The following is a 12,105-nucleotide window of genomic DNA, read 5'->3' as shown; positions in this document are numbered from 1 at the left end:
TGATTCCCTCCACTTCAAAGCACATCTGGCGTGCTACTGAATCCTTAAGTTGAATTCTATACCCCAGTCCGCAGACAAAATTGTACAGTTCCACTAAAGAAAAATTCTAACACATTTACTTCGTTGTGACTTTTCTTTAATCAGCTAATATTAAACACAAAAAGTCTATGAAGGTTGGCCATATCTATATATATCTTTGTAACATAATTTCATAATGATTTAACTGGGATGTTTTGTAACAGTATGTTTTATAAGTTTCACCTTCCCTGGAACAATCTGGTATCATTATTTGCCTTTCGCCAGCTAACAGCAACAATAACCAAAATTGTGTATCTGTAAAATTATTTAAATATAAGGAAAAAAACTTTCAAATTCTGGCCGCAGATACAGGCGAGCTGTTATTACTGTGGACAGTTTTTAAATCGAAATCAATTCTTAACCTTTTAACAAACGCTGATAATCTGGTCCACTTATCGCCCTAAATCGTTTCGTATTCTCATAAAAATAGCCACAAAACGTGTGCGCTTCTAATAATACCTTCCAGGGGCAATTTTTCGTCGATGTTCTCTATACTACATCAATCATGTATAAATATCCAATTTGCCAGAAATTCTCGAGCATTCACGAGCGATTATCCATTGAAAGAAAGTTAATGATATCTAATTTCATACCTCATGTTGGCAATTATACCGGTAGCCAATAAAAGACTGCATCCGAAATATAGACGTCGTTTAGAGGGAGGGATACTGTATTTTCTATAAACCCCGCCTCTTTAGGCATGCGCAGATGCAAGGTACGTCCCAGTGACAGTGTTTTGATATGCGCTTTAATGTAAAACAAATTTCGACTACTTTCAACAATTTGCACGCGATACTTTTTGTTTTATATAATTTTAAACAATCATTTCATAGAACACATTGTACATGTTTACTTGATCAATGAATATGTAGCGCTGTAAAGCGATGGGTGAGCAGACATCACTGGAAAAATCTGTTGTTAATACTAGAGGACTTACATGTGGTTATAGAAAGAGTATTATCACCATGTACGCACAGCAGATTGACGAAAAAGTTATCGCAAACACGCATGTGGAATCTGAGGACTTAAGTGAATTGTCAGAATCGTCCTCAAAGTTGTCCGAATCAAAATCTGAATCCGGTGGTGTAAAGTCGCCTGAAGCGGAAAAAGATGGTGTGGATACGGACAGGACAGATGAAAATGTAAACAGAGAACAAAATAATAAATCTCCACTTATAGCACATACTACTCCGTTTTCTGTTATGGACATTTTAGATCCTGGAAAATTTACAGGATCCACGAGACACGGCGACGGTGGCCATCTCATTAACAGGTCACGTGCAATACATCCATGGTTAACTGGCAAAGATAAAGAGATGGTTGATTCAGACGAAGATAGGCTTAGAGATGATTCAGGTTTGTTTTATGCAGTATAAAATGTACATATGTCTACTAACATGCGGTATTTGGCATCCGGACGATTAAAAAAAATCATACCTATTATTACATGTAGGACCTGTCTAGAAGTGTTACTTAGATCTGTTTCACGAAAGGTCATTAGTCCGAGTATAACCTTTTCGGCAGGTTATAGAATATGTTAGTCTTATGTTATATCTTACCGTTCTGTCAATACAAGGTAAACAGAACTCTGTGTGTGAAACAGGTCTTACAACAATAAAATATTTACAAGAATATGTATGCTCCATTACATGGTTGTTAGTGTCTGGATGTTAACACTAAGTGACGACAGCAGTTCAGTGCTTTTTCGATTATCTTAAAGAATTTAGTGTGTCACATGTTAATTTAAAAAAGTCATTTTCATTGCATCTCTGCAAAATATTGCGTTTGTTAATACTTTTCATTTTATGTAAGAAATGATAAGTTGAAAATAACATTTTTGAGAAACTCGCATGTGTTCTATTTTATTAGAGTACTAATTAAAGATTTTCCTGGAAATAACAGGATTCAGGAATAACACGATGTATCTGTGAGCACATTTCATGCCACTTCTTGTTATATCTATATTGTTGTTCTTATTGTATTCCCTGAAAAAGACATAATAAAAACATAATAAAACATACAATCGATTGGGCGAATGAGAATTGGAGTAAAACATGTAAACGGAGTCTGTTTTTTCAGTTTAGTAGATTTTTTTGTAGCTTTTTGGTATCGTAATGCATGTTTTTCACTGACTTTGTGTGTTCTTATGTGTTCTACATCAAATTGAAATAAGTTGTAATTTCATTGAACATACTGGAGCTAACGCAAAACTTTGAATATTCTTGATTTTTTGTGTACAAATTTTCAACACAAGGTGCAAAAACATGCGTTTTAATGATAAATACAAGCAAATTTTTTTTCATATTTTCACTCTATTACAAAATGTTAAAAAAAAAATCGACATTTATGAAAAAACAAATGCTTTGAAAAGCATGCGTGCTTGTTTCTTATTTTACCGTAATGTAATGCATTTCTAAATTTAGTTATTATATATCTATGGATATTCTGTCAGAAAAACAGCCTGTATTTCACTCCCTGTATTCAACCGACAACTTGTTTTAGTTGCGTCGTTCTATGTGTCAAAATTTTCACCGTTTGAAACGGGTTTTTAGCCTTATTTGTCTAAAACTGTAGTTAATTTTTACTATGTTATAGTAGAAATAGGCATATGTGCATAAGAAAGGGATCATTAAAGCAGTACCATGATCTGCTATCTCGTGGATTTTGCCAGACCGGATTACATTCGGCGCAAGCGGCTCTTAGGATCCAGGTTTAGCAAAATCCACACAAAAGTTGGGTACTTTGATAACTGCTCTTTAAAATAAAAAAAAAAATGAGGTCCCTTTATTAATACCCAAAAACCTTTCTGGAAGATATGAAGCCTAAAAGTAAAGTAACATAATTACTAATTTTACCGTTTATATCAAACATTCTTCACGTTTAGTTTGCAAATCTGGATATAAAACTACATTTTCCTTGACATAAATTGTACTGGAATCTTGTAAGAAATTGGACCATTTAAAAAAGTCATCAAAAATCCAGTGATTTGCACGAAATCAAAGTCAATCCTCCTGCTGGAAGTGAGAATGTCCTGCGAGACTTTTCACTCTCCTGCGAGATGTCTGTTTGTAGGTTACTTCCTCTAAAGTAATATTCGATTCATTTTTGTAAATAAAACTCCCATTGAGGTTTATTCGCGTAATTGGTGTAAGTGGGAATACACAAGAAATCGGGTGACAAAGAAATGCCTGCGGGAATTTCCATAAAAGCTACTGTAACATGTTTGTGTTGAATTTTCCTTGACATATAGATTTTATTGCACTTGAATCTTGTAAGAAATTGGACCATTTGATGAAGTCATCAAAAAAAAAAAAAAAAAAAAAAAATAAAAAAAAGATAAATAAATAAAAAAAAAATGAGTGATTGACACGAAATCAAAGTCGATCCTCCCGCGGGAAGAATGAATCTCCTGCGAGACTCGCGAGAGGTCCGTTCGTGGGTTCCTTCCTCTAAAGTAAAATTTGATTCATTTTTGTAAAAAAGCAACAACTCCCATTGAGCTTTATTCGCGTAATTTGGGTAAGTGTGAACACACTAAAAATCGGGCGACACAAAATGCCTGCGGGACACAAAACACCCACGGGAGGAAAATACCCCGCGGAAGTACAGACTTTGATGTCACGAGTAGCACTTATTTCGGTTATTTCTTTTAAGCGATCTGACGTAATTGTAGGATTTGAATAGGAAAAAATAATAAATAAAAAGAAATTGAGTTGATTTGAAAAGTAAATCTTGATATAGTTAGTACAGTTACCTCACGACACTAAATATCGTGTATACCAAAATGATTTCAAGCTTGGTTTTGGCAATAAGACAGGAAGTAGGTTGCATGAAAATTACATGCAATAAAATCTTCACAAGCAGTCCGTACAATGTCAAAATATCAATTCCTTTTCAGTCAAACAATTGCTTGAATTATTTAAATAAAACCTGTAAGAACCTGCAAAATAATAGGAGACTCGGTTTGACTGTGTCAGTTCATGAGAGGTAATAAAATGTCTCTCTCCATCACGCTCAAATACGAATACTTTGAAACGGACTCCAAAATCTGGAAAAAAGCAAAGAAGAAGATACACAAAAATTAAGGCGTTTTTAAACAGATTTATTAAAGTGTATTTGTCGTCGACTGCCAACAGATCCACGTGCACAAAATATTCATTGTCAGTACGCCACCTGGTGGCTATTTCCTTTACCTTTATAAGAGATTTAAAGGCGTACGCTAGAATTCCCTGTATATGAGATGGGCGAAAATTTTCCCAATAACAGAATTTCTTTAAACTTTGCATATTGAAGGACAATCATCTAAGAAACAAAAAAATGCAATAAAAATCATAGGTCACCGGATTTGAAAAAGAGTTATCTGCCCTTGAAAACGTCATTTTGAGGGGAAATGCCGTTTTCAAGGGCAGATAACACTTTTTCGATACCGGTGACCTATGATTTTTATTGCATTTTTTTGTTTCTTAAATGATTGTCCTTCAATATCCAAAGTTTGAAGAAAATCTGTTATTGGGAAAATTTTCGCACCAAATTCTAGCATACGTCCTTAATTTTGATAAAATTGAATCTTTTAATTAATTGAATTCAAACTATATATTCCAAACATGTTTGAATGAATTGCGCTCATCTATCTCTAAAAAGTTAAAAAACAATGTATTTTACATGCAATGCAACAGTCTGTGGTACTTGTTTCAAAACAGTGTTTACTTCTTTGGCGATAAGATTCATTTAATACGGTAAAATAGAATTTGAAATATCCATCGTTGGTAAACAAGATAGAACATAAATGTGTAACAATACTTTCAAAAACCATTTTAGTTGATAAATATTGACATTTTATTATTCTTGTTTGTACGATAGTTCTTTGGGGGAAAATAAAGGATGCATGTTCTGTTTCAGTGTGTTGATAGTTCATCTTTCGCAAAACGGAATGCCACTGTGTACTGGGGTATTACCACTGTGTACTGGGGTATTTGAATGGTACGATGAAATATTTTTGCATTTTTTGCAACAGTATACACAGTAGAATTTTGATGTTTTGAATCAAAGTCAACTTAGAATTAAAGCATTTCCCTCTTTTTTTAAATCTACTAAAATTTATTTACGAAAAAAGATGGATTAAACAGTTTTCTAAGCATGGAAACCAAAGCGAGTTTTCTAAGCATGGAAACCAAAGCGAGTTTTCTAAGCACGGAAACCAAAGCGAGTTTTCTAAGCACGGAAACCAAAGCGAACCAAAGCGAGTTTTCTAAGCACGGAAACCAAAGCGAGTTTTCTAAGCATGGAAACCAAAGCGAGTTTTCTAAGCACGGAAACCAAAGCGAGTTTTCTAAGCACGGAAACCAAAGCGAGTTTTCTAAGCATGGAAACCAAAGCGTTGTTTTATGGTGGTCTTTAAATTCAGCACTTACGTCAAAAACAAGATTAGCAATGGTAATCTATTATTATGATGTAAATAGATGTATAGAACTTGATGCATATGGTCTCTAATAACTCTCTTAAGAGTGGTTGCATACATGTATCATAGCCATATATCATCTGTGTATTGTATATTGATATGTCATGTATGTAATTGAGACTTGAATAAATAAATAAATAAATAAAATATATCTTTTATATAATAAAGCTTATTGTTGATTTGTATTTAAAATAATTATTCTTCGTGATATGATATTGTGCAAGGCTTGATAGCCTCCTTGTTTAGAGCCATAGTCGGCTGCTGCTGCTACTAAATACTAAATTACTAAAATATCAAGTGCTTATCATAAGTTAAACAACATCTGTAATATTGGAGACAGCTGAACTACCAACATTTACAGTGTTACTATCCGTTCGTAACTTTATACTTGCACAAGGGGTTTAGTTGGTAGATTGGTCAGTGGAATAGGTCATTGGTAGAGGGCAGCTTTGAGGGAATAGATTGGTCTGAGACTTAACTGGTATAGAGGACAGCTTCGGGGGAATAGATTGGTCTGAGACTTAACTGGTAGAGGACAGCTTATGGGGAATAGGTTTGTCTGAGAGTTCATTGATATAGGACAGTTTCGTGGGAACAGGTTTGTCCAAGAGTTTATTTGTAGAGGACAGCTTTGAGGGAATATATTGGTCTGAGACTTAACTGGTATAGAGGACAGCTTTGAGGGAATATATTGGTCTGAGACTTAACTGGTAGAGGACAGCTTCGTCGGAACAGGTTTGTCCAAGAGTTTATTTGTAGAGGACAGCTTTGAGGGAATATATTGGTCTGAGACTTAACTGGTAGAGGACAGCTTATGGGGAATAGGTTTGTCTGAGAGTTCATTGATATAGGACAGCTTCGTGGGAACAGGTTTGTCCAAGAGTTTATTTGTAGAGGACAGCTTTGAGGAAATATATTGGTCTGAGACTTAACTGGTAGAGGACAGCTTATGGGGAATAGGTTTGTCTGACAGTTTTTTGGTAGAGGACAGTTTTGAGGAAACAGATTTATCAGAGAGCTCATTGGTAGGCTATACAGTAGTAAATAAATTTGCTATATGTTCTATATAAAATTAACAATCTTCTGAGAGCTGAAACACACATCCAGGCCCATTTAAAAAAAGAACTTATAGTCTTGTGTTCTTAAATGACCTATACCCCCCACCGAAAAGTAGGGGTTATGTATCTTTTAAAAGAGTTTTGTCTGACAGGTCAACATTATGGAATAGCTTCGAAACTGACAGCTAAAATGTGGGTACGAACACATGAGTAATAAGGTTTGTTTACATTTCTATAAATGCAAAAAATCTGCTTGAGGTCCACAATGAAATAAAAACAGGAATTGGCTTACATAAAACATGAAAATATCACTTTAGCAGGCAAAAAAGGAGGATTTTTTTTCTTTCCCGGAAGTGCTGCTTGATTACCTATTTAGTACTATTGTACCTGGTAGAGGACAGCTTTGCGAGGTTATATGTGTCTGAGAGTTCATTGGTAGAGGACAGCTTCGAGGAAATATAAGAATATATTTGTCAGAGAGGTAAATGGTAGAGAACTGTTCATTGGTAGATTGGTAGAAGACAGCTTCGAGGGAATAGATTTGTCTGAGAGTTCATTGGTAGAGAACAGCTTCGAGGAAATATATTTAAGAGTTAATTGGTAGAGGACACCTTCAAAGGAATGGAGTTGTCTGAGAGTTCATTGGTAGAATGGTAGAGGATAGCTTCGATGGAATTGGGCATTGATAGAGGACAGCTTCGAGGGAATAAAATTGTCTGGAGTTCTTTGGTAGAGGACATCTTCGGGGGAAAAGGTTTCTCTGAGAGCTCATTGGTACAGGACAGATTCGAGGGAATAGATCTGTCTGAGAATTCATAGGTGGAGGACGGTGTCGAGGAAATGGATTTGCTTGAGAGCTCATTGGAAGATTGGTAGTGGATAGCTTCAGTGGAATAGGTCATTGGTAGAGGACAGCGTTGAGGGAATAAGATTGTCTGAGTTCTTTGGTAGAGGACATCTTCGGGGGAAAAGGTTTCTTCTAGAGCTCATTGGTAGAGGACAGATTCGAGGGAATAGATTTGTCTGAGAGTTCATTGGTAGAGGACAGCTTTGGCGGAATAGATTTGTCAGAGAGTGCATTGGTAGAGGACAGCTTTGGCGGAATAGATTTGTCAGAGAGTGCATTAGTAGAGGACAGCTTCGAGGGAATAGATTTGTCTGCGAATTCATTGGTAGAGGACAGCTAAGATTTCTGATTGCGAATTCATTGGTAGAGGACAGCTAAGATTTCTGAGAGTTCATTTGTAGATTTGTCTGCGAATTCATTGGTAGAGGACAGCTAAGATTTCTGAGAGTTCATTTGTAGATTGGGAGAGTACAGATTCAAGGGAATAGATTTGTCTGAGAGTTCATTGACAGATTTGTGGAGTACAGCTTCGAGGGAATAGATTTGTCTGAGAATTCATTTGTAGAGGACATCATCGAGGGAATGGATTTGTCTGAGAGTTCATTGGTAGTTGTTATTCCCTAGTAACACTACTGGTCAGACTGCTTAGCCCTTTTTAGTCTGAGACATTATCTTTGGGAATCATATTCTGCTTTTGGTAACGGGGTTTTACAAAACATTCACTTTGTAATTTTACAGTGTTATGACTGTGATGCCTATTGTTCACAAAAGTGACTTTTGTTATTGAAAACAGGTTTAAGATACTGTTTCCCCTCGTTGACAAGCCTCGGCTATTTGACTTGAGATTTGCATCAAAATCTTACCTTTATGTAGGATTTTTAAAAGTCTGATATACCAGGCACATGATTATAACTTAATGCAATAAGGCGAAGGGGAGAACTTCTTAGAGGAGGGGATGAATGCGAATGCAGACTTGTTTATAAAATATTGAATAACACCTGATTTACATCAAACCTAATTTGACACCTGTTCATTAAAGACACGACAATATTAAAAAGTGTGCACATCTTACAAAACTTTGAAACCTTGTAAATATTGAATGCAATTATCACAGTCCGTACTGGTTACCTACATGTCTCCATGCACTATACAATTAGTGCGACAGTCTAAATATGGCACAATCGCGAAATCGTTAAATATACGCACATTAAGCAAATGGCGTTAGAGTTTGTGGAGGACGTTTATAAGATCAATCATATTTATTTTATTACAAAATTTGAAATTTTAAGATGCAGTATAACATTGTTACTGATATTCACCAACATTCTTGCACCTGAAAAGTAGATTTGGTTGTAGAATGAGTTTTTAACTACTATGATATGAAGTTGCATCTTATGATGAAAGTGTATACTTTCATGAATTCTAGTGAAGACGAGAATACTTCAAAAAATAAAATTTAAAAAAAAAAAAATAATAATAAAAAATACGAACTCACTTTTATTTGACCAGCCCGCTTACCTCAACCTTCTGATTTGACATTGCCACGAGCATACATTAAAAAGTTCTATAAACATATCATTCTATAAACTTAAAAAAAACTGCCAAATCATTCTTAGCACTAGCCTATAGTCAAATATGTTTGTAAAAGCCATTACAACTTTATACAAAAACATCACTAATGGATATTTATTTGTTTTGGTGACATAGCGAATAGTTTTGACCAAATTTTGTATATTTGATATTTTTAACTGTGATATATCAATCTAATATTAAATAATTCACTGAAAATTCTACCATAATAAACACTTACAGTATTTCACTCGTGCAGTATTTTGGTGCTGTTAAGCACCAGAGAGGTCGGAATTACCATTGGTCAGTCAGTTTGACTGGCTACCTTTAGTAACCGTTCAATATGGTAGTTTTATTGGAACTTAAAGCTTTCAACACCTTCATATATTTTATGCCAATCCAACTTCATTATATTTGTAGGTCTGGCGGTTAAACACCATTCCCAAAACGGGATGTTTCTGACGTCATTTTCTACGTTGTCAAACTTATGCTTTGCGAGATTGCATAAAAATGTGCCGTCAGTCCTAAGGATATGCAGTTTGAGCTATCAAAAGTCATATTACTTCTTTTTTTTTTTTAAAGAATGTATACAAGAGTAATATTAGTAGCAAAATAAATCAGTAATCGAATACTTTAATGAATAAGCTTCCTGCGACAATACTGTTCCAGTCTTTTTGTACAAAATATTTCGTCTACGACAGGAAAAGTACAAATCTGGCAGACATTAATTTTGTACATATAACTGTAGTTAGTATATCTTAAGCAGATTGAAATTCACCACCAGGTACACATAATTTTGTTTAACGTTCTTATTTTAGGAAGGACGTAAAAAATCTGGTCCAATTTAGTCGACATTAAGTAAAAATTCTATAAAAAAGTGCATTTAAACTACCAGCTCCAGACTAATTTCTCAGGGAGTGTAAATTTTAATTTTCTAAAATTCTGTTTACCCATTACAGAAACCGCAGCAATTGGACTTTATACCGTCTTTTTGCAGTAATTTCGAATAATTATAGTTGACAAATTAAGATACAGCGTCAATTTTAAGTTGCTTAACCAATTACGTAAAGCATTCGAAACACATTTGAAAGAAGTATAAGAAGCTAATATCGCGACTCTCGTATAGAAAATGTATGAAAACATTTGTCGTGAACCAGTCTTGTCACCCTCCGCTGTCAACATAGTCCTCGCCAAACGCTGTAATCTCTTGTTAAATACAATTAAAGAGATCTGGGTGTTAATTTATGACCCGAGTGCAATTAAAATTCGACCAAAAAGGAACAAAATTAAATTAGGTACAATTTTAAGCCCTAATTACGAAACGTAATATGTCTGTCGTCAATTTTTGTGTTCCATCGCTCAGCCGCCATGTTTAGAACGCGTAGGAATATTTGACAGTAGTGTCTGTCATAGCAGTGTGATAGTGTATCGCTCCGCGACGACTAATGGACATCAATATTTCTTGTAATTGCGTAAGTGTGCGATGGAAACGACTGCTTTCTTTTACTAAATTATTCAATTTAATTATAGACTAGGCTCGGGTGACGATTATCACATATAACATGTCGCGTATAGTTACATCTGAACCTCCGAATGAAGTCCATCAATTTTTCATATGTAATTAGTCCAAGTTGTTGACTAATTGAGTCAAGCGACCACTCTGTTACCCTGGGACAACTGGGCTTGTGTCTTTCTTCAGGGATTAGATTATAATTACCTACATGCTAGGTGCTAGCTAGACATGATAGAATGTTTTGGCGCACTTGTTTCAGCTTTGGATTTTCATAGCTTACAGAAGTTTTATCCAGGCTATTGCTGTTTTAAATACTGCTTATAAATCGTAATGAAGCAACTTAACTATGACAGTACTGGCAGTTAACAAACAAAGTGATACTGCTACGTACTGGCAGTTAACAAAGTGATACTGCCACGCGCTCAAATCCTTTCGTATTCCGTGTCAATAGACACTACGTTCAGAAAATCTAAAAGGTTAAAATACTTCTGAAAAAGTCAGACGTTTTCACGTGAATGAAAAAATAATCCCGCCTTGTCTTGGTACCGTATGTATGTATACAACTGCGGCAATAGGTCGTGAATGTACACATCTTAAAGCTTTATATTAATTGTTGTTATCCGACAGAACATCTGGGCTTTAGACTTCTATAATCATTTCACTGATAGTTTGTGTTAGTGTGAATCACTGACCAAATTAAGAAGTGTGTATAACTTATTATCACAGTACATGTATTTTCAGAATGTGACCTTGACTCCAGCTGCGAGCATGATCACCATGGCGATGATATAGATGGCGCGTGTAGTGAAATCAGTGACATGGACACAAAAGATGGAAACGAAATGAAGGGAAAATTATCAGATTCTTCCAAACACGGAAAACCTCGGCGTGCCCGAACAGCATTTACATATGAACAATTGGTAGCTTTAGAAAACAAGTTTAAAACTACGAGATATCTCTCTGTGTGTGAAAGATTAAATCTAGCCCTAGCATTGAACCTCACGGAGACTCAAGTAAAAATATGGTTCCAGAACAGACGGACAAAATGGAAGAAACAAAACCCGGGAATGGACGTAAACAGCCCGACCATGCCACCATCAACCGGAGGTTTAGCTTCATTGACCTCTCCATACTCCGGATTGTTCTACGGGCAAGCCCTACATCCTTACTTGTCGGCGCCACATCTTAGTGGGGCTCTTGGATTACTAAAGGCTCATCCGGCATATCTTGACCAAAAACATCCGTTATATTATTCATATCTGTCACAGTCGAGATAGCAACGGGAATATATATATTTATTTGTACATAGTTAAAATATAATTTTAGTTAAGTTGGTCTGCAGTTCGCAGTTCGCAGTTCGCGTTTCGAATTGCGAACTGCAAACTGGTCTGCAGTTCGCAGTTCGCAGTTCGCGATTCGAATTGCGAACTGCAAACTGGTCTGCAGTTCGCGATTCGAATTGTAAACTGTAAACTGGTCTGCACTTTACGATTCAAATGTCAACGTGCAGTCTGATCAACAATGTCCTGCACATTGCAGACAAGAATGCATTTCACAGTTGGTCTCAGTTCTCGTTTCGAAC

General features: G+C 35.6%; 1 protein-coding gene across 1 annotated transcript; it reads left to right on the top strand.

Annotated features, from left to right (window-relative positions):
- The first annotated feature begins 843 nt into the window (after positions 1 to 843).
- Positions 844 to 11,841, top strand: LOC123546974 (homeobox protein slou-like). The gene is made up of 2 exons (XM_045333673.2): positions 844 to 1,434; positions 11,265 to 11,841. The coding sequence occupies exons 1-2, from the start codon at positions 963 to 965 to the stop codon at positions 11,798 to 11,800; spliced, it is 1,008 nt and encodes a 335-aa protein (XP_045189608.2). The 5' UTR covers positions 844 to 962; the 3' UTR covers positions 11,801 to 11,841.
- Positions 11,842 to 12,105: the final 264 nt, after the last annotated feature.

The sequence above is a fragment of the Mercenaria mercenaria genome, chromosome 9, assembly GCF_021730395.1.
Source record: "Mercenaria mercenaria strain notata chromosome 9, MADL_Memer_1, whole genome shotgun sequence".
In the NCBI taxonomy this organism is placed as follows: Eukaryota; Metazoa; Mollusca; class Bivalvia; order Venerida; family Veneridae; genus Mercenaria; species Mercenaria mercenaria.
This window is presented reverse-complemented; position numbering and strand designations above follow the sequence as displayed.

Excerpts from the sequence above, each read along its gene's own strand:
- LOC123546974 (XM_045333673.2), top strand. The coding sequence starts at position 963 with ATGGGTGAGCAGACATCACTGGAAAAATCTGTTGTTAATACTAGAGGA. Across the intron at positions 1,435-11,264 it reads TAGGCTTAGAGATGATTCAG|AATGTGACCTTGACTCCAGC; the intron begins GTTTGTTTTATG and ends ATGTATTTTCAG.